The sequence below is a fragment of the Sapajus apella genome, unplaced genomic scaffold, assembly GCF_009761245.1.
Source record: "Sapajus apella isolate SASKATOON/1434 unplaced genomic scaffold, GSC_monkey_1.0 scaffold23, whole genome shotgun sequence".
NCBI classification, from domain to species: Eukaryota; Metazoa; Chordata; class Mammalia; order Primates; family Cebidae; genus Sapajus; species Sapajus apella.
Genome location: NW_022436963.1, coordinates 28,803,590 through 28,827,889, shown reverse-complemented (window position 1 = coordinate 28,827,889; position 24,300 = coordinate 28,803,590). Strand labels below are relative to the sequence as shown.

Here is a 24,300-nt window from a genome sequence, read left to right as displayed (position 1 = left end):
AAAGTAGGTGAGAAGTATCTGGTTTGGGGGAGGCCATGCTTGTGTGACCTTCAGTCACTTACTTTACCCAATTTCCTTGCCCCATCTATAATACAGAGGTACAGAGGTAGCAATATTAGCCATATTAGGGCTTCTCTGAGCTCAGTATAAACTATATAATGTATTTAAAGCATTTAACAGAGAGGAAGGAGGGCAGTAATTACTGTTGCTTTTATTATTATCATTACCATCACCAGCAGTGAAAATTTTGCCTAGGACTTTTAAATCATGTTTTGATGTAAAAACATCAGGTAAAATAATAATTATTCATAGTTAATGACAAAATATTAGGTGAGTGATGTAGTATTTTCCTCTGTTTCTACAATTATCTAATTCAACTATCAACAGATTGCCCAACAGGCTTGGTAAAAATACAGAAAAATGTTCTTTTAGTCCCTCCCTCCCTCTCTCCCTCTCTGCCTTCTTTTCTCCCTTCCTCCCTTCTTCCCTTCCTTTCTATTCTACCTACCTACCTACCTATCGCTGTAGAGAACAAGATACAGTTTTACCCTGAGAATAATATAAATAAACAAAACAGGCATCAATCTTGTTTTACTCCTCCTTCCCTTTAAATGCAAATGCTTATTTGATAGTGAGAGAAACTGTGACCTGCTCCCTTCTTTTTTTTTTTAGATGGAGTTTTGCTCTTGTCACCCAGGCTGGAGTGCAGTGGCATGATCTTGACTCACTGCAATCTGTACCTCCTGGTTCAAGCGATTCTCTTGCCTGAGCCTCCCAAGTAGCTGGGACTACAGGTGCCTGCCACCATGCCTGACTAATTTTTGTATTTTTAAGTAGAGATGGGGTTTCACCATGTTAGTCAGGCTGGTCTCAAACCCCTAACCTCAGGCGATCCACCTGCCTCAGACTCCCAAAGTGCTGGCATTACTGGCACCCAGCCAACCTGTTCCCTTCTTAGTCAACTTCCCAACAAAACTAAACACCCTCACTTTCAACCTTCCTACTTGGAAGAATAGATAGCTGGAAGAACCACAGGCCAGAAGGTACGGTGCTTATGGCAATTCTTTCTTTCCCTCCTATTCCTTTTTCCCCTCCTATTCCTATTTTCCTTTTTTCTTTATTCCTGCTATACAATTTGGAGCCCACTGAAGGTAAAGTAGATGGAAGTGTTTTACTTGCACTGGAGCTCAGTGATAAAGAGAGAAGACCATGCCCTTGTTATTAATAAATGATTGCAATCGACATTATTAAATGCTGACTTTAAGGCAGTTACTGGGCTATTTTATATGTTTTCTCAGAGAATTAAGCAATTTCCTCAAGCTCATACATTTAACAACTATACTTAGAGGTAGGTTTTGAACACAGATTTTTCTCAGCCCCAGGACAATGTTCTTATCCACTGTGGGATGTACCAAGGCAGTAGCTTCTGATATCATAGCAATATGGTTCATTGACAGAAACATTGTGTTTTGCCTGGATTTCTCATTTAAATCTGGCAGAACAGAGTTTGAAACAAACTGTGTCAACCCACAAGGTTATAAACTCCTTAAGTTCATGGCCTAAATCACAGATATCTTGATACATCTAACATCTATCAGTACTGAATAATATCGAAGGTGTTTAACAAATTGTTATCAAATAAATGAACAGCTATTTTATTTGATAAATGAATTAATGAATAATGTATAAATATTTTCTAAGGAATTAGACATTCTAGAGTTAAGAAAGTTCTATCTTCTACAAATATTATTTGCCACTGTCTCAAATAACTACATGGGCATTCACCAAGTTCCCAAAACCACTATCTGAAAGCTTTTGACAAAGCCAATCAAATACTAAAACACTCTTAATAAAATTCATGTTCATTTATATAGAGTTTAAACATGTTATGACATAACTAGAAAACAATTATCAAGTACAATTCAGGAAAACATTCTTATAATTTTGATTCAAGTAAATCAAACATTCCCAGTATCTGAAAGCAGTGAGCCACATGAACTTGGACAAATGAATTAAACTTTTTGCTCTTTAGTTTTCTCATCCTCCACCAAGATAGGCTGAATGGGATGAGAACACAACTTTGACAATCTGTGAAATGCTCACTGTTGAAGTAACACATTTGCTGCAATGAGTTATGTCAACCATGGCCAGATCTTCAAAGCTCCTTAGAAAATGGTAGAGCAAACTTTCTTCTCTAGCTCAAGTTTATCCCAAGATGCTTGTTTTGACGTTTGTCTCCACTCCAACAAGAGGAATGCATTTCTAGTTGTGTTAATTTATTTCTGGTATAGATATCACACATGTGGAATCGATATAGTTTAGACTGATAGTTTGGGAGTTTAGATTGATTTTTGTTTCTTTACTTAAGTAGCTCAAGCAATATATACATTGCTCCATTCATACATTTTAAATCTATTTGACATCATTCTTTCTTCAGATATTCTTTCTGCATCAAACTGCTTTTTTTTTTTATCAGAAGTCTTTTTATAGCATCAGTCTGGGAATAACCCTCAGGTAGGGGGAAGTTTAATTACAGATTCAACATGGATTTTTAATTTTGGCCACCAGGAGGTTTGGCAGGAAATGAAAAGAATCGCCTGCTTCCTAGGGATGCCAATCTAGAACAAAATTGAAAATAGGTGACATGAGTGCCTGTCCTGCATCTTCAAGATCACTCACAGCACAGAGGCTGGCTTCCTCCTCCCTCCAGAAACCTCAAGTTTCCCTGCTATCGGTAGAATCCAATATCACACCTCAGGTGAATTAATACGAGAGAGCTCACTCTGAAGAAGGTTTGTGCTTTATGCCTTTTCTCTAATTAAAAAAGTTGCACATGGTTGTGGCAGGGGGATGGTGGTAAGACACCAGTGACCGCACCTCCCCCTCCCTGTCCTCTGCCTCCTCTGCCTCTTTCCATGACTATAAAACAGACAACTTGGAAGCTCCATAACAGAGGAAGGGAAGACAGATTGGGATTACAGTTTGGGTAATTTGGAATCTGATTATGCCACTAATTATCTGTGGGACTTTGGACAAATCAGTGTACTTGTCTGTAAAATAAGAGAACTTGGATAGAATTATAATTCTGTAATTCTGTTTATCATGTATCAGGGAATTTGGATCTGAGCAACTCTAACTTCCTGACAGCAGCTACTGTCTCTCAGGAGACAGTCGTACTTTTACTTTACTCAGAAGATTTATTATTTTTTTTCTCCAGTCTCACTCTGTCACTTGGGCTGGAGTGCAGTGGCGTGATCTTGGCTCACTGCAACCTCTGCCTCCTGGGTTGAAGTGATTCTCCTGTCTCAACCTCCCGAGTAGTTGGGATTACAGGCACCCACCACATGTCTGGCTAATTTTTGTATTTTTACTAGAGATAGGGTTTCACCATGTTGGTCAGGCTGGTCTCAAACTCCTGATCTCAGGTGATCTGCCCGCCTCGTCCTCACAAAGTGCTGGGATTATAGGCGTGAGCCACTGCATCTGGCCACATTTAATTATTTTTATGGAGATATAATTCACACATTATACATTCAACCTTTTAAAATGTACAGCTAAGTAATTTTTAGTATACTTAACAAGGTTGAGCAACCATTGCCACTTTCTAATTTCAGAATATATTCATCAGCCTAAAAAGAAATCACATATCCAATAGCAGTCGTACCTTATCTTTTCTTACTCCTTGTTCTGGACAAATACTAATCTACTTTCTGTCCCTATGGCTTTGTCTAGTCTGGACAGTCCATAAATGCAATCATACAATATGTGGCCTTTGTCTCTGGCTTTATTTACTTAGCATGGTATTTTCAAAGTTTGTCCATGTTGTAGTATCAGTACTTCCTTTTTGTGGCTGAATAATATTCCATTATATGGGACCGCCACATTTTTACTTATTTATCAATTGATAGACATCTGGATTGTTCCCAATGTTTGACTATTATGAATAATATTGTTATGAACATTGTGTACAAACTACTTCTGTTTTGGTCAATGCAATTTGCAGGTTCTCTGGAACAAGATTTACAAAAGAAAAACACTCTGGTCTTCACTGTTTTTGCTAAATACAAGAATGTAACATTCTCTCTTCTACAAAGGTATCTTAAAGAGGACAAGTTAAAACAGTATTTACCTTAACCTTTTTGTCAACCTTGACTTGTACATCTAGAATCCAGCTTCACTCTTTATGTTAGCCATATAACGTTGAGCATGTTACTCTGCTCTCAGATTCTCATATGTAAAATTGGGATACTGACAATTTCTGCCTTACTTGTCTTTCAAGAGTGCTTAATGTGGTTCTCAACCTTTCTTGAGCATCAGAATCCCCTTATACACTAAGGACTCTCAGGTCAGACCAGTGGATTACAGAAGTCCACTCGTCTGTTGCTGAGAAATAATTCCCCTCTTTTCTTGTCTTCATAGAAATAGAAATCCAGGCTGGTAAGATTGAGAACCAGAATCCCTGGAGGAGTTGTTAAAGCTTGGACAACCTCACCTGCAGAGATTCTAATTCCTTAACTCTGGGCCAGAGCCAAAGAATCCTCATTTCTGATAGGTTGCCAGGTGACAATGATGCTGCTGGTTCATGAACAAAATTTTGGTAACCACTGGAAAGACAGGTACTCAATTTCAACAGACCATCATATCATCATAGTTGAAAGTCCAAGTTTTAGATATGGGCAGACCTAAATTTAAATGCTGCCTTGGACTTCTATAAGCTCTGGTTTTGTAGGCAGGTCATGCAACCCCTTATCTATGAACCAAGGATAATACCTTTCCCAGAGGATTGTTTTGAGTTTAAATGTGATAGTGCATACAAAACTGAGGTGCTGTATCTGGCGTATAAATGCCCAATAAATTTTTACTCTTACCGTTATTATTGCAGTTGTCTCTAAGTCCTAACACACTTCTTAAATAGACTGTTCAGCAAATATTTTATAGATTCACAAGGGCTAAATGAATTAAGGTCATTATTAGGTGGTGCCACATCATCCAACAAAGTTGCTTCCTTCAGGTGAAATATCTGATTAAAATCGGCAAGGGGAGTTTGCGTGTGGAGAGGAATGGGGGAACATGGTACAAAAGGGAGTCTGTGCTGCAGCATATTTCAGTACAGTAACTTTTATTAGGGACTTTTATGTGCCATTTTCTTTATGTTAGTTGTTTTAAAATGCATTTTTTTTCATGCATATAAGCTTTTTTTTTTCCCCATTTATTTATTTTATTGCATTTTACATTTTGGGGTACATGTGAAGAACATGCAAAATTGTTGCATAGGAACACACGTGGCAGTGTGATTTGCTGCCTTCCTCCCCATCACCTACATCTGGCATTTCTCCCCTTGCTATCTCTCCCCAGCTTCCCACCCCCCACCCTCCCTCCCCTATTTCCCCCCAACTGACCCCAGTGTGTAGTGCTTCCCTCCCTGTGTCCATGTGTTCTCATTGTTCAACACCCGCCTATGAGTGAGAACATGCGGTGTTTGATCTTCTGCTCTTCTGTCAGTTTGCTGAGAATGATGGTTTCCAGGTTCATCCATGTCCCTACAAAGGACCCAAACTCATCGTTTCTGATGGCTGCATAATATTCCATGGTGTATATGTGCCACATTTTCCCTATCCAGTCTATCGTCGATGGGCATTTGGGTTGGTTCCAGGTTTTTGCTATTGTAAACAGTGCTGCAATGAACATTCGTGTACACGTGTCCTTATAGTAGAACGATTTGTAATCCTTTGGATATATACCCAGTAATGGGATTGCTGGGTCAAATGGAATTTCTATTTCTAGGTCCTTGAGGAATCGCCACACTGTCTTCCACAATGGAAAAATCATCATTTCAAATCACTGGGTCCTATTCCATTTGGACCCCTATCCTCTTACAACTTAATAAATTTCTGGGAGTACCATTATAGATACCTCCCCAGCTCTCTCCCACTGCTAGGTCCCCAAATGGATGTCTCTAACTAGCACCTGTTCTAGCTGCCTTGCTGCCAAGAGGCAGACCCTAAACATTCTGGCTGTCACCTACTCCACTGGTTTGCTGCTATTGCTGCTGCTGCTAATGATGATATTAATAGCAACTGATATTTAGTCCTGATATTAACTGATATTAATAACAACTGACACTTAGTCCTGTACTAAGACAGACCTTCCTGAGTGCTCTATACACAACTGCATGTACATACACATGTATGTATGTACACACATGCACATATATACACATACAAGCTTAATCAATTTAGGTATTTGTTCTTCATTTGTATTTGTTATTGTAATCCTATTTTATAGATGAGGTCACATTCCACATAGGTGGTGACAGGGCAAAATGTACTGTAAACTCTGCTCTACAACCTTCAACCACTGAAGAACGGCCAGAAACTGGTGTTCTAAGAAACTAATATGGCATAATCACCATCAACATCATCACCATAATACTCATCATCACCATAATAAGAACTATGTTTACCTGAGAACTAAGCTATTTAACATTTAACATGTACATTAACATATATTTAACATTTAACATATATATTAAATACCTTAGTTCTAAGTTAAACATAGTTCCCACATATTGGAACCTCCAACGCATGTTAAATTACTCAATGAATAATAGCTGAAACTGGACCCCTTCCTTACCCCTTATACAAAAATTAACTCCAGATGAATTAAAGATTTAAATATAAGACCTAACACCATAAAAACCCTAGAAAAAAACCTAGGCAATATCATTCAGGACACAGGCACAGGCAAGGACTTCATGACTAAAACACCGAAAACAACGGCAGCAAAAGCCAAAATAGACAAACTGGATCTAATTAAATTTAAGAGTTTCTGCTCAGCAAAATAAATAATTGTTAAGTGAACTGGCAACCAACAGAATGAGAAAAAAATTTTGCAAGCTACCCATCTGAGAAGGGCTAATATGCAGAATCTACAAAGAACTAAAACAAATTTTCAAGAAAAAAACAAACAACTCCATCAAAAAGTGGGGGAAGGATATGAACAGACACTTTTCAAAAGAAGACATGTATGCGGCCAACAAACATATGAAAAAATGCTCATCGTCATTATTCATTAGAAAAATGCAAATCAAAACCACAGCAAGATACCATGTCACGCCAGTTAGAATGATGATCATTAAAAAATCAGGAGACAACAGATGCTGGAAAGAATGTGGAGAAATGGGAATCCTTTTACACTGTTGGTGGGAGTATAAATTGGTTCAACCATTGTGGAAGACAGTGTGACAATTCCTCAAGGATCTAAAAATAGAAATACCATTTGACCCAGTAATCCCATTACTGGGTATTTACCCAAAGGATTATAAATAATTCCACTATAAAGACACATGCATACTTATGTTCATTGCAGCACTGTTTACAATAGCAAAGACCTGGAACCAATCAAAATGCCCATCAATGATAGACTGTATAAAAAAATGTGGCACATATACTCCATGGAATACTATGCAGCTATATAAAAGGATGAGTTCATGTCGTTTGCAGGGACATGGATGAAGCTGGAAACCATCATTGTCTGCAAACTGATGCAATAACAAAAAACCAAACACCACATGTTCTCACTCATAGGTGGGTGTTGAACAATGAGAATACATTGACACAGTGGGGGGAACATCACACAATGGGGTCTGTTGGGGAGTGGGGGGCTAGGGGAGGGATAGTGGGAGGTGGGGATATTGGGGAGGGATAACACTGGGAGAAATACCTAATGTAGGGCACAGGGGCATGGAGGCAGCAAACCACCATGGCAAGTGTATACCTATGTAACAGTCCTGCAAGATCTGCACATATGCCCCAGAAATTAAAGTATAATAAAAAAATTGCTCATTAATCAGTGGGTTTGCTAAGTAACAGATGCTGCACCAAGGGCAAAGAGTATATACGTGTTCTCAATCCTCACAGATAGCCTAAAGAAGTAAATAAAGTTATTTTGCCCATTTTACAGATTAAAAAAAGAAACCCATGAACCTAGTGAGATGATGTACATTTATCACACAATTCATAAGTGGCAGACCTATCTATGTAATTTCAGAGTCCATGTTCTCAACTGCCAGCTCTGCAGTGTCTCCAGCTGGTGTTTCTGGCATGGCACCATCTGCCACAAACTATTCCTGCTTCTGTCATCCTCAAGCTTTGAAGGCAGCGTCACTGATCCCACATTTAAACAGAGAATGATCACACAGGTTGATGTTAGGTGTACATAATTGGATTTTCACTTGTCTGTTTTTCTCCTCTCTTCCTAATTTGTTTCATTCAAAAGAGTTCTTCCATTTTTTTTTTTTTCTAGACACAGTATGTCCTAGACTCTATTCAGTAAGGGAGCTTTATTTATAGTTAAGACATCCAGCATGGCTGAGCATATCTAATGGACCCATTAACAATTTTGCTTCAGGAGAGGTCTTAAATTGAGTATTTCTAATAACTTTTGGGTTGCGTGCTTGCTACTATATGTCCATGCCTGTGGGGATATAAAATCACTGCCAGTTCTTCTATTTACCTCAATATCTTCATTACTGATTAACATTTTCCTACTGCGAAAGGACTTAAATACTTAAATGTATGTTGAAAAGAAGTTCTGCATTTGCTATTTATTATTTTTTGGGTATACTTCTCCTATTTTTTCCCTTAATTTTCATCAATGGAGCCACTCTTTTTAATCAAGTTATTAGCTGTCTTCTTGGCTAAATCTTCCTACCACATGGGTTTTATTTTATGGCCATTTATGAGAGAGCCCAGAGCAAACAGGAAATCCATGCTTTGGCTTCAGTCAGCATGATTGTAAATACTGGCAAGTCACTTTCTTAGAAACAGAAACAAAATAAGAGGTCACTACAGAACTATGTTTTGCAGCAACTAAATGAAAACTAACTCTTGGCTCTTTTTTGGTCTTAATTGAATATTTGTTACTTTTACAAGAACAGGAGCAGTACTAGTTTTAATACCTGTGTAGAACTGTGAATTATTTGAATGTTGCCTGTGTTTATTCTGGGGGAAATGTGAGAATCTTGGGAATTGAAATATTACTCCTGCCTGTGCAGTGAGGTCAAGCTTTGAAACAAACTTCTGTGTGCTCTCCATCCTGGTGGGGATAAAAGGAAGGATGCTTGAGGGTTGGTCATAAGCTTTACTGAAATATTCTGAATAAGTGGAAAAATTGTGCTCATTGGGTCCTATCATCAACATTAACAAATACTGGGAACTCCTCTTTTGTATATTATTCTAGCTCTCAGACCTAGAATAAGCCAAAATTTTAGACAGCCTACTTCAGTCTTAGTGATGAGACTTCCTGAGCCTCAAATGCCTTCTAAAGACCAATGAGCACTCTTTCTGTGTGTTCTGATTACAGGTTTGTATTTTTTAAAATCTATCATAGATTCAAGATACATCCATGATTGACTATTCAACCCAGGGCTCTTCCTTGCTCCACGTTTTGTTGAACACTCACCCATCTCAGAATATGTCTCCTGTGAATTATACAGGACATTTCTCCACTACTTACCCCCCAGATGCAGATAAAATACTGGCATAGATTCTGAGAGCAAATCAACAAATGCTTGCATTTGGAGAGGATGCACTTTCTCAAAAAGAGATAATTGCTGAAGTTGATAAACTGCACCACAGAGATGGAAATAAATTTAGCCTCCTCTAAACCAAGATCAACTGAGAATGCATCAAGCATAAATTCTGCATTCATTCACAGAAAGTTTTTAAATGTCTTCACTCCTCTTGCTACACATAAACATATGGAGCAGCCATTTTCTTCTTTCTTTCAAATGCTGCCAATGTGAAGAGAATCAGTAGCACACGGTAAAGCATATAACCTATGTGAAATTTCATATTAGTTGAATAGAATTCCAGGCTGAGCTCTAACCCTACTGGCATACATATCTTCCTCTCAAACCATGTGTACAGATATAAATGTAAATTATTGGAATTGAATAGGACTCTAAAACCATCTGTCCGGCCCTCTCATTATACAGAAGTATAAGCTCAATCTCAGGTAAAATGACTTGCTCAACATCTGGCTAATAATAAAACAAGTAAATACAAAAACAGTAAAACTCTCTAAGTGCAGGACCTGGAACATAACTACACAGTGGTTTATGAGCATATATTATGCAAACACATGCATAAACATACATATATAGATCTATTAAAATACATACACAGTCAGCTCTCCAATCATCCCTGTTTATCCTGCTTGGTTTTTAATTGGTAACATGACCTGATTTCTCTCTAATCACTGGATGCCTCTCTGCTATTACTTGGTTTGGACCCCTCTAAAAGTAGAGGCTAAGAGCAGGACTTCCGAGCAGTTTAGTTTATTTAGGAGGTGATCCCAAGAAGCAGAAGTAAAGAAAAAAAAAAGTAGAAGGAGCTATCATGGGAAACTGAGACTCAATCCAGCCGTGAACCCCTAAGAAATTATGTTAAATGTGCCTAAGAATTGACTTCCCAAAGGATAGGAGACAGAGGCACTTATCTACTGATTCTCAAGCCCCCTTTGCTGAGGGCTGCCCCTAAAGATGGGGTTTAACTTTCCACAGTTTTCCTTGCTTGTGACTCAGATAAAGACTTGAGGCAGAAAAATACAAAAGAGGAATAATTCTACCCCAGCTATAGTTAAAGTCAGAAATGTGCCAGGTGGGCCCAGCGTGTTGGCTCATACCTATAAGCACTTTGAGAAGCTGAGGCAGGTGGATCATTTGAGGTCAGGAGTTCCAGACCAGCCTGACCAACATGGCGAAACCCCGTCTCTACTAAAAATACAAAAATTAGCTGGGCATGGTGGTAGGCATCGTACTTCCAGCTCCTCGGGAAGCTGAGGCAGTAGAATCGCTTGAACCAGGGAGGTGGAGATTGCAATGAGCTGAGATCGTGCCACTGTATTCCAGCCTGGAACACAGAACAAGACTCTATCTCAAAAATAAAAATAAAATAAAATAAAAAAAAGAAATGGACGAGGCAGTGTTGCACCAAGATACAGACTTTAAGGCCCACAGAACAATGTTAACACTTTAGATATTTACATCTAATTTTTAAAAACTTGTATGGATTATCATCATAGATGGCTAGTCCATAGAGTTGGCATTGACAGGACTACAAAGCACCCTGGATCTATAGTACAGCTACAAATGTAGTATAAAATTGGAGATCTAGTCTCTTTATCTCATGACTGGCCAGGATGTAGTATTCATTTATTTGAAAAATATTTATTGAATTGCACTATATGTCAGACATTTTCCAGATGCTGAGAATACAGCAGTGAACTAAAAGGATAGAAGTATCTACCCAAATAAAGCTTACAGTCTAGGAGGGAAAGATATTTTATGTAAAAAGAAGAAAGCAAAATATATCATTATTCAGATATTGATAAGAGCTCTGAAGAAAAATCAAGCATTAAAAAGCATAGAAGATGTTCGTCAAAATAAATATTGCTATTTTAATGTATTTACTGTGATCAGGAAAAGCCTCGCCAATTAGGTGACATTTGAGCATAGATTTAAAGAAGGTTACAGGGTGGGTTCTGGGGACATTTAAGGCAAGTGCATTCTTGACAAAAGAAAATTAGTATAAATGGTCTAAGGCCTAAGTGCATGTGTTATCATTTCTTTTTCTTTCTTTCTTTCTTTTTTTTTTTTTTTTTGTTGTTGAGACAGAGTCTTGTTCTGTCAACCAGGCTGGAGTTTAGTGGCATGATCTCAGCTCACTACAGCCTCTGCCTCCCAAGTTCAAGCAATTCTAGTGCCTCATCCTCCCGAGTAGCTGGGATTACAAATGGGCACCACTATGACTAGCTAAATTTTGTATTCTAGTAGAGACTGGGTTTCACCATGTTGGCCACAATGGTCTTAAACTACTGGCCTCAAATGGTCTACCTGCCTTGGCCTCTCAAAGTGCTGGGATTACAGGTGTGAGCCACTGCACCTGGTCTTATTTTTTTTTTATTTTTTATTTTTATATAATAGATGTACATATTTTTGTGATACATATGATAATTTAACATATTCATATCATTTGAAAAGATCAAATCAATATAATTGGGATATCCACCACCTTAAATATTTGTTTTTCTTTATAGTAGAAATATTAGAATTATTCTCTTATACCTATTTTTAAGAATACAATAGCTTATTGTAAAGCAAACATTTGAAATAAAGTGTCTCAAAGTGGTGGACTAAGAACTGAACCTAGCCTGCAGACCATTTTGGTTTGCTTTATACAGACCCTTTGTTTTTACTTTCTAAACTAATTTAAATTCTATTCATTACCATTATGGAAACCCTAGAGAATTAGGAGATTATAGGAAAAAACAAACAAACAAAAAAAACGAAGGCCTGTCATAGAGGATTAGAGCTGGGCACAAGTTAATATTTTAGTGGGGAATTTTTTTTTTTCTAGTTTTCCACAGTCACTAGCAATCCCTGTTACATTTTTACTTCTGAAAGAATGTTTTACTCATTTGTTAGTTTCCTTTCTTTTTTGGGTAGTAGAGTTTTATGATCTTGAGTTCAAATTGGTTAAGAAGAAGAAGAATGTAGCCAATTTTCATAGTGGCTGAATTTTCAGATTACTGGCATTGATAGTTTTGTTTTATTTGAAAATTATTACTAGACACCAAGTCTACCATTTGGCAAAAAAGAACATTCCCATTGTACCACAAATTACTAATAAATGCCCTCAAATAATTAACAGACTTTATCAGATGCATTCCTTGCAGGATTAGCCTGCTTATATATTCGGATCCTTTCTTATTTGGGGAAAAAAGATCAGAAAAAGGGTTATGTGAGATTCACTAATTATGTTAAACATAACAGGCATACATATATTTCTTGCCAAAAACTCACCAAGAAATCTCAGACTAAGGATGTATACAAAACTTATGGTTGATACACAAAAGGAAAAGAGTGAGCAGTTAAAGCAGTTTTTTTTTTTTTTTTTTTAAGATGGAGTTTCGCTTTTGTTGCCTAGGTTGGAATGCAATGGCGCAATCTTGGCTCACCACAACCTCTGCCTCCTGGTACAAGCGATTTTCCTACCTCAGCCTCCTGAGTAGCTGGGATATCTACCATGTGCCACCATGCCTAGCTAATTTTGTATTTTTAGTAGAGATGGGGTTTCTCTATGTTGGTCAGGCTGGTCTTGAACTCCTGACCTCAGATAATCTGCCCACCTTGGCCTCCCAAAGTGTTGGGATTACAGGCATTAGCCACTGCATCTGGCCTAAAGCAGTTTAAAAAAATCAAAATTCAGACAGTGGAGTGCTATGTAAATTAATGAAATCAAGACAAATAACAAGAAAACAAAAACGTTAATTAAAGCTTGACTTTACCTACACTGAAGGAGGCATATGGTAAGGGAATATTAATGCCATGTAAAGCAGTTCACAAAAAAGTCTCACAAAAACAATCAATATACTGATTCTCTGCAAAAAGCTAAGTGAATAAAAAAGACACAGCTACACACACACCTTAGGTGAGAATTCCCTCAAGTTTTTCAAAACACTACTGAAGAGAGTAGGGCCTTCCTTGATTTTCAACCTTTCGTATCTTGATATTTACTTAGCACATTGGGTTAAATAAACATATTGCTGTAGCCAAATAAGAGAAATCAATTCACTACTTCATGGCTTAAAGAGTATGTTTATACCAGAGTCGTTATGAGAAGTTAAAACTCGAGAGTCTCAGTCAAATCCTTTAGGAGGGTCAAGGTGCCAGAGAAAAACAACTGAGTTCTTACATCCTGAGCACACTGCTGGGGGGAAGATGAAGTTTCTGACCGGTTGAGGGAGAGAAATAATATCACTAAGAGAGATGCCAAGATGTTCACAATCATGGAGCAGGGAAGATGTTGTGAACTCAACGAGGGCAAGACGTTTGAAACATGAAGATAGACTATGAAAAGGTGTATAAGTAAATGAGGGTTTACATTTAGAGAAACTTAAGAAGAATGAAAACCAAACTCTCAAAACTAAATTTGCAACCATAAACTTGCCAAATATGCAAGACAGCTAAAAGACTGTACAGTATGAACAGGCAAGACTATAGTCTGCCTGAGTTTGAATCTTAGCTCTACCACTTACTGCCTTTGTGAATTTGGGTGAGTTTCTTAACTTCTTGATGCTTCAGTAATAATATTAATATTCATAGTTAATATAGTAAAATAATAAATGCTTACTTCTTAGGGGTAATGGGAGAAAGAAATGAGATAAAGGATAACAAGTGCTTAGCATAGTGCCTGGCATAGACTAAGTGGAAATATATGTTAGTACTACCATTACTAGTTTTGATTTTGTAACAATGGTAAATAATCTACCATAACAAGTTGTCAGCAGTCACAGGACTCAGTTAATAGAACTGTAAAAAAAGTGGTAGCATGTCTGCTTTGCTTAGGATTATATTCCCAGATCCCTGTACAGAGCTGGCTTGTTACAAGGTACTCAGTAATGTTGAGTGAATGCATAAATCAAAGTAATGGTGATCCAAAAGTCATTTTTGCTTCATGCTGTAAAAATGCAGATATATTCAGGTGTCCCTTTTGGACTTGACACTCTGAATAACAGAACAAGTCAACTAGACTCATTTCAAAGGGCCTGGAATGATGCACAGCAGCCCAAGCTGGAACCCAATTCCCGGTGCATGCTGGACTTATGATGCCTCAGCACTTGAATTATGTATGTCAACTGCTAGACTCACATCTTCCAGAAAACAGAGAAAGCAATACATAGCATGTTTGAACTTTTCTTTTCTTTCCTTCTTTTTTTGAAACAGAGTCTCACTCTCTTGCTCAGGCTGGAGTGCAATGACATGACCTCGGCTCACTGCAACCCCCACCTCCCAGGTTGAAGCAGTTCTACTGCCTCAGCTCCCCAAGTAGCTGGGATTACAGGCATGTGCCACCGCACCCAGCTAATTTTGTATTTTTAGTAGAGATGAGGCTTTGCCATGTTGTTAAGGCTGGTCTTGAACTCCTGACCTCGGGTGATCCACCCACCTCAGCCTCCCAAAGTGCTGAGATTACAGGCGTGAGCCACTATGCTCAGCCATGTTTGAACTTTTCAAATCCCTTTTCTATTAGTTGACTATGAGTATATGGCAAAAACCTCCTGTCTTTTGCTTTCTAGTTCCTACTAAACTTTAGTACACTGAAATGAGAGTCGGTATCAGAAGATGTAGTGATATCAACAAAGACATTGAAAGAGCTATCCAGATAAACTTCCATCCACTGAAATGAAAGTAGGCAATACTCCAGACTATATTATCAGTTTTACTGCCCCATATCTCTGTGCAAATGGGCACTGGGATGAGCAAAAGTAACAACTTTCAAACTAAATAATGGCTCAAACGACTCTAAATGGACCAGATAGACAGGTGAAACATCAGTGTCTAACTCTGGATACAACACCATGAAAAGAGTCACCAAAAGACCATCAGGAAGGTATATTCAACAGTGTCAGCAAATGCTAGTCATAGTAGCGTCCACTCTTGCGATTTCATCATTGCCATCTAAAGTGAAGGCCCACTTTTGAATTAGTGTGAAATACAGTGGCATTTCTAAATCAAAAAGTTTTAAAATGACACTCTACCTGCAAGGCACAACATGAATGATTGCAGTACCAGCAGTTCCCATGGCAACCTCATCTTCAGTTTCCGAGGTCAAAGGGAGTTTCAAGTCCAATAACAAGTGAATAGAATTGCTGCTTCTCTTAAGTTTTGTATAACCTTTAATCTGTAGGAAAGAAGACACATTACAATGAGATTTGGGAGTATTTCTCCTCGTGGTCTCTGCAAGTTTATCTTTACTTGAATATAAATAAAACTCACTTGTCGGAAAGTACCATTGGAGGGGAAGAGAGGAACATGTTAAATTATTAATATAAAGCAAATAAGCCTCCTATTCTTTTCTTGCAAATAATACTCGGGCAGGGATTGGAGCTGAGGTGTTCCTGTGGCTACTGAGTGAAGACAAGTACAGTTTCTGATTAGATATAAACCAACATGAAGGCAGGGGAATGAGAATGGAATATGCTTTGCAAGGTCCCTCTGTGTCCAGACTCCATTCTTATTTATTTTTCAATTAGAAATTTAAAAAAAAAAGGCAAATACGGAACTACCACAGAACAAGATAGGGTTAACATTGGTGGACCTCAGGTAGAAATTCCCAAGTTTACTAATGGAGTTATATCGTGGGGGAAAATTATGACTACCCCATTGATTCAAATATTTTTTCCCTTTGCCACATGCTTCACTTCTTACATGCCATAGAAATATGCAGCTCCAGTGCCAAGTTAGAGAAATCAGTATCAGTAGCTGCCTACTAGGCTCATTTGGATAAATCCAGAACATGATTAGGAACACTAATACTTCTGTTAGCCAGGAATGTTGAATTAGGAGAATTCTGCAGTAAAGAGAGGCTACTCATTACCTTTACCAAAAGCTTTTTAAGTAACTGAGTGAAGCTGTGGGACACTCATACTGGGGAATGCAGGCATGTCGTTGCTTAAGGGAACAGGTGCCCTTAGCTTGAGCAGATGGGTAATGTGGAACACAGATCCAGGGTTGGAGGGGCATCCACAACTTTTCAAAGAAGAGTTGAAAATATTGCTACATTTTGAAAATATCCTAAGGTTTAGGTATTGAAAATTAGTTTAAAGTACTTTTTAAGGCCAGTTGTGGTAGCTCACACCTGTAATCCCAGAACTTTGGAAGGCCAAGATGGGAGGATCACTTGAGGCCAGGAGTTCAAGACCAGCCTGGGCAACATAGCAAGACCCTCACCTTTACAAAAAAAATTTAAAAATCAGCCTGGCATGATGGTGCATGCCTGTAGTCCAAGTTACTCAGGTGGCTAAGACAGGAGGATAACATCAACCCAGGAGTTCTAGGCTGTCGTAAGCCATAATCATTCCACTGCATTGCAGCCTGGGCAACAGAAGGAGACTGTGTCTTAAAAGAAAAAAAAAATTAAACACTGCATGACTCAAGTAAAGCCAAATTGCCCTCTGGTGCTGAAGGATTGCAACATGAAGTTAGTGAAACAGAACTCTCACTGTGGTTCCTCTCATCTACTCATCTCTTCTTCTACCTATCCTGCCAGCCTACCATGTGCGAATGCATATAGGAAGCATCTTCTGCTTGCCAGACACAAGGTGAAGCACTGGACCCACCCAAAAGGAACAAAACACCATCTCTATCCTCTAGAGTCTCTTTCTCTAGTAAGGGTTCTTACCCACAATTTCATACGATTGCAGTATGATATGCCGTTATCAAGGAAGGAGGAAACTTTTCATTTGGGAATCCTCATAACGGAGGTGAGCTCTCCCTGGGGTCTGAAAGATGAGCAGGATGCTACCCAGTCATCAGTTAATCAAATACGCCAGAAATTGAGGGAACTGGGAGGCCTGCCTTCTATTTACAACTCTGGCAGAAACTTGTTATGTGGTCCTGGTTAGTCCACCCTATCCAACCTCTCTCAGAATCTTGTTTCAAGGGAAACCTTCTGGTTAAATAAATGAAACTCCTTTGAAAACTCCACAGCATCCTACATTGCCAGATATTACTGTGGTCTCAATGTGTTATTTTAGCTTTCATTTAAAAAATATGTTACATTTATATTACTTTTAAATTGACAAATAAATGTATATATTTATGGTATGCAAAGTGATGTTTTGATATATGTATCCACTGTGGGAGCCCCAATATTTTTAAGCTGAAAATAACTTGGAGTTTCTCATCTTACTCCCACTTATACGAAAAACACTGTGAGCAGACACAGGCTTACATGAAAACATGGACCAACACAAGCTACTTAATAATGGACTCTTAGCCTTAATTTAAACCATGCAATCACTGCAAAGCCTATACGTTTACCAGGAAGCTAATAGAAAATGAACAACCATCATTAAAGAACTTGCCTTTCTTTTGTGCCCTTAAATACCTGCGTTTCTGATAAAGCTAGACTTAATATGTTGTGAAGAAAAAAGGGACTCTTAACTTCTGATCTGCTGATGTGGCGGAAAGCTGACAGTATCTCTAATTGAGTATGTTCAGATACTCTTCTGACATGCATGGTGATTAGGCCATTTTAGATAAACAGGATGTGCTGATCAATGAAAACTATTAATGTCTTAAGCAAATGATCAGGGTATTAATAATTAATTTTGTGAGAGAAATGTCATCTCGGATCTCAGGATTGATCTACAGTGTTAAGCAGTTTCTTGAAGCAATTAAAATTAGCTTAGGAAATGTATCCAATTACATGATAAAGATTTAGTTCATGATATGATACTATTTACAGTGCATGTTTTATTAAGGGCTATAGATTTTTAAGGATGGAGAAGTTCAAGAAACCTATTGGCATTTACTTACATTCAGGTAGGTAAGGTTCACCCTCGCTAATCAGAAATAATGGGGCTGTGGACAGTAATCTGTCAGCGGGCAGTGGTAATCAAAGCATCAGGTTTTCTGAAGGGAGCTGAAGATTCATGGATCTCATGTGGTACTCTGGTGCAGGATACAAAGTTTCATAATTTCCATTTTTCTGTCACAGCCAGAAAGAAAGCTGCAGGATGAGCCAAGAGTTATGGTGGCAATAGATTTCCCCTGCAGCTGTGAGCTCTCTCTGGCTTATCCAAAGGTGGCTGTAGCAAAGGTAGTGTACTCAGCACTCACTCTGAGATCCTGCCCCAGGATGAGACTCATAAATCCTGGGAAGGAAGTCACACAATGAAACAAGCCTCGGTCGCTTTCTCTCACTAAGCCAGGAGGAGAAGAATAACTAAGAATTGTACAAGGTGTTTTTTTTTCACATTTATGCACAGAACAAAACTTCCCTCAACCCTTCAAACAATTCTCATACTGACAGTCATACTGAAGACCTCAGTACAAAGTGCTGAAAACAAAAGCATGAATCAGTTTTCCCTTAAGAGTCCTGGTTTCCAAGAATCTACATCCACGGCTTCATCATGTATTTATCTGTTTTGAGCACTCTGCTGAATTAAAATTTTGCTGGTATCCAAATAGTACTAATTCAGCTCAACAAAAACAGTCATTGTGGTTGCCATGTGACAGGGACAGTGCTAGGTGTTGGGTATGCAGAGGTTAGGGAGGTGTGGGTCTTGTCCTCAAGGAGCTCACAGTTTTACTTGGCAAGAGGTACTAATAAACCAGTAATTATAATTTGGAGCAAGGTGTGTAGTAAGTCTATTAAGAACAAGGTGTTCAGGAAACAAAAGATTATCACTGAACTGGGCTGGGAGGTAGGGTAGGGCAGGAGTTTCAAGAAAGCTCCCCAAAGGGGCCACCAGTTTGAACTGATTCATAAAGAATAAATAAGGGTAAGGAAGAGCATTCTGAGCCAAGTGACTTGGAAAACAAACTGGCAAGAAGCTGTGACCGCTCAAGTTATAGCAGTGCAAGATAATGAAAAGCTTAGTCTGCTGAGTCTAACGTGTGCCCTATTCGTGGACTTCCCATTCTCCAGCTATGTGGTCCAGCTGTGAAACAGCAGCAACGTACATATGTGCCAAGCTCATGGTAAGGGTTAGTGAGATTGCATGGAAGACACTAAGCTCAGGTACTGGCGCAAAGTTGAAACCTCGTAACTATCCTTGTTAAAGATAGCACAGTACAGCCTGAGTTTGGGAGTTACGGGCTGAGGGGGAAAGAGGCTGGAAGGTAAATCATGAGCCTGGTCTCCTGTCATCTTTGAATGTATATTAAAGATTCTAGATTTGATTCTGAAGGATATGAGGAGGGTGGGAATGACTTTCAACAGGGTTTGGACCTAAACAGGTTTGATTTTTCTGTATGAAGATCTGCTTAAAATGCAATCCCCCAAGGCACACTATATATATATATATATATATATATATATATATATATATATATATTTTTTTTTTTTTTTTTTTTTACCATTTTGCTTTTCTCCTCTGGTTAGCAAGTTAATTACATCTCTAATTACTAAGTATACTTCCAATAAAATACATTTTTCAAAGCCTTATGGCAGCAAGACAGAGTGGGAAAACGTGGATTCATGCACACTGAACTCTTCCTGGATTTACCACAAATTATCTAACTTTGGGAAAGCCACTTAATGTCTGTAAACATGTTTGTTTGTTTGTAGGTTAGGGATCATGCCAGAAGCCCTATCTTCCTCACAAGTGTACTGTGAAGGTCAACTGGCTTGTTTTGTATGTGGGTATTAACTATCATCATTTAAACTTAGATTCAAATTCTACCTTCTGGCCCACGCCAATTAGATTTTTAACTCTATGAAGGTAGAGATCTTTGTATTATTGATTGATGTTTAAAAGGCACATAGAATAGTGAACCACCAGAACAAGCAGCCAATCAGTAGCTGATATGTAAAGGAAAGAATAAAGGTAGCTAACTTATTTTGTGGACTTATCAGGTGATCTTACATTCACTTCTCATTTAATCTTTATAACATGGTTGGGAGTCAGGCATCTTCATCCTCTATAAAATTACAACCTTGGAAATTAGAATATGAGAGGCTATGAAACTTGTCCAAGGTTAAATATCTAGAAATCAATAGAGCCAGTATTTAAATCTATGTCTTCACACTTCAAATACTGAATGTGTTTCTAAAGGTAATGAACTCTTTTCTAAAAGTAATGTGACATAACGTTCTGATGATGACTCTTTTCTTTCTAACTTTTCATGTTGTCCTTCTGCAGAAGTAAAGCCAGATGTAAGCCAAGGCGCATAATCTGTAATATTTATAATGCAAAGGTTTCAGAGCTGAGGCTTAGTCAGAAGGCTATGTTTCACTAGTGTTAATTCAGAACTCCTTTGTGATAGTATAACTGTTAGTAAGTTTCTTTCCTCTAAGTGAAGAACAACAAACATTTGTTTTCTTGATAATTATTACTTAGAGTGCTACCCTTCTTAAGGCAGGGATTTTCTAAAACGGCTCATTCCCTAGTTCTCATTTGTAGAGTTGAGAGTTTCCCAACTCTACAATTAGCTAATGAGGGGTATAGTCAATCACAATGGTGAGGAAGCGGGGAATAGAAATGAAAGCAAGACAGAAAATAGGCTTCCTCAGAAAGCAATATGCCAATAACTTTAGAGGAAAATGGCATACAGTCAAATCTTAATGTTCAATCAGTCAATAGATATTTGCTGAGTGCCCATTATTCAATTGGTAAAATGTAAAATATAAAGAGTTTTGGGTCAAGGTCTCTCCCCACAAGGATATTATAACTCTATTGGATAGAAAAGATTATTGACCATACAGATAGTTTAAGATGGTATGTCCAATGAGTAGTACAGATCATCTATACTTCCTGTGATTATGGTAGCTAGTGTATAGGTTATTCTTTGATAATGAAAATTCATATCACATCAGTCAATCAAATTAACTTGCTGGATTTTCTCCTTCTACCAGCTTTATACTGTATCTAGCAGTAAAAACAGATTTTCATTCCTATAGGTGATGTCTTTCCTACTTCACTGGAGATTGCGGTAAGTAGTCTGCCCAGAATGGTGGGCAAATGCGTGTTGCTTGGTTTCTCTCACTGGATTATTTGTCCCAAGCATCTGAAAATGTGAATAGAACAGTGCAAAAGAAAAGGGACGACATAAGGGACCTGGATAATATATTTGGAAGCTACATCTATTAAAAAAGAGGCAGACATGTATAAGAGGGAATCCCTTATTTAGAACATACTCACCTACCCAATAGCCAATTTAGACACCACTTCCATCATAAGACCACATTAAAGAGGGCCTTGAGGAATGATGAAGGGTCAGCTAAGGTACACAGTTGCTCCCCATCTTAAAAGACTTTCTACATGTGATGATTCTAACCATAAATATGATTATATTAGGCAGAAATCCTCTGGAATAAAAACCATGTAGCTAATGTATCATCTTACTTACTGAACATCCTTACTTACTTACATCCTTAACTTACTGAAGGATCTCTTACATAGTCTGAGAGTCTACAGTTATACAGATTAATTTGGAGAAGTCTTTCATTGAAATTTCTTGAAGTATATACCTACTACCAATTTCTCAATATACTTTCCCCTTATAGAAAACCTTATTCTACTTTGATGTTGGACCTTTATATTTTGCTACTGAGAAGACCCTTTTTCAAAAAACTGTAGTAGCCTCAATAATCACAATGATAATTCAAAAGATCACTGAGATAAGATTCAGAATAACTGGGTTCCAGGCTCAGTGCTTTTATTTGCTTGCTGGACAAGTTTCTTCAGGAATAGAAGAGAGGACTGAACCAGGTTGTTTTTAAGGATTCTTGAAACTTTTAATTACTTTATTCTATAAGAAGAAGGTTATATATGCCAAAGATATTTAAGTAGTTAAATGAAGTAGTGACATTTGAGACTTGTAACAATTTTTTGGATTATGTCATTTTCCCATTCATCAAAGTTGCTTCAGATATACTGCTTTTAAATTCTATGTATTACACTGTTACTGAAAGTTTAATCCCAAGCCACAAGTCCATATCCACTATCCCATACCCTTCACTAATTATAATTCTTTTAAAAGTTTTATTTAATTTTTACTTTTACTAAGGGAATGTTTGAACATAGCTTAAATACTAGCAGTTAGCCTGGGGGAAATATTGTTCAGGGGCAACAAGCTGCTTTTCTGGTAAGTAGTTCAATAATAATAATTTGAAAAAGTAACATGTTTATACTACTATTTCTTGATGTTTTTGTCTTATGTATTATTAATTTCTGTTATGAACGATGATATTCAGCTCTCTTACATAATCACTCCCAGTGTCAGACATGCATACACAAACACAAACATGCCTTGCTTCGCTGTTATCCAAACTTAGTTATAGAACATAATTTGGTTATTTGTTAGCTGAGCTTGAGAGTATACTGCTTTTATTTCCTATTTTTTTAAGAGTACGTGTTTTTTTTCTGAGTTAATAATTTCCTCTTTAATAACAAGTTTCTAAGTATAAACCATAAATTCATTGTAAACATTCTATCACAGCTAATGCTTTCAATATTTTCAAACATACTTTATAATCCATCAGTTTTGATAAGCATTATTTATTTAGGACATATAGATATTTAATACTTGAACAATTCAGTTGAAAAACAGATTCAAAAGGTTCTGGTCTTCTAATATTGTTTAGTTAAAAACAGAAGAGCCATGTATTCACAGCTATAATTTTTTCACAATTATCCATACATATGAAGCTTACGCATTTGTGAGAGTACACAGTACAATGTAGTAAATCAGCAACATAAAAGTGTATGTTAACTGATAAACAATGCTGGAGATAATGTAATGGTAAAATATAGTACAAAACAACTGGGGAAATGACAAACAATAGATACCATTTACAGAGCACTTACCACATAGTAGTCTTTGTATTATGTATTAACTCATATAATCTTTAAAACAAACATGAAGGTAGACAACAATATTAATTTCATTTTATGGGTTAACTAACTTAGACTTAATAAGTAATAGATAGGATTTCTCTGATTTTCCCCCGAAGTTTATTGTATATTTTATGTACTGACATGCATTCTTTTTATATATAGTTTGGTGAGATTTCAAAAACGTATACAGTCATACAACCACCATCACCATCGTGATGTAGAATATTTCTATCACTCCCAAAATGAAACTCAGGATGCTTATAAAATACTGGTGAAAATGGAAATTAGTTCAGCCACTGTGGAAAGCAGTTTGGAGATTTCTTAAAGAACTTAGAACTACCGTTTGATCCGGAAATCCTATTACTAGGTATATACCCAGAGGAAAATAAATAGGGCTGGGCACAGTGGCTCACACCTGCAATCCCCGCACTTTTAGAAGCTGGGGCAGGACTGTTTCAGTCCAGGACTTTGAGACCAGCCTGGGCAATACAGTGGGGAACCATCTCTAAAAAAAATTTGAAAAGTTAGCCAGGCATAGTGGCTCCTTCCTGCAGTCCCAGTTACTTGCAAGGCTAAGGTGGGAGGATTGCTTGAGCTCACTATTTGGAGGCTGCAAAGGGCCAAGATCGTGCCACTGTGCTTTCACATGGGTGACAGTGCAATACCCTGTCTCAAAAATGAGAAAGAAAGAAAAATAAATAGTTCTACCAAAAAACACATGGTACTATTAATGGTCATAGAATCAACTTAGGTGCCCATCAATGGTGGATTAGATAAACAAAATGTGGTACATACACATCATGGAATACTATGCGGCTATAAAAATGAATGAAATCATGTTCTTTGCAGCAACATGGATGTACTAGAGGTCATTATCCTAAGCAAATT

General features: G+C 37.7%; 1 protein-coding gene across 5 annotated transcripts in view; it reads right to left on the bottom strand.

Moving 5' to 3' along the window:
• CNTN4 (contactin 4) overlaps positions 1–24,300 on the bottom strand; it is a 969,481-nt gene that overhangs the window by 482,194 nt on the left and 462,987 nt on the right. For all 5 annotated transcript variants that reach the window (XM_032289676.1, XM_032289672.1, XM_032289675.1 and 2 more), the window contains one exon: positions 15,604–15,746. In XM_032289676.1, coding sequence (XP_032145567.1) covers positions 15,604–15,658 — 55 coding nt within the window. In that variant the 5' untranslated portion in view covers positions 15,659–15,746. The remainder of the gene's footprint in view (positions 1–15,603; positions 15,747–24,300) is intronic.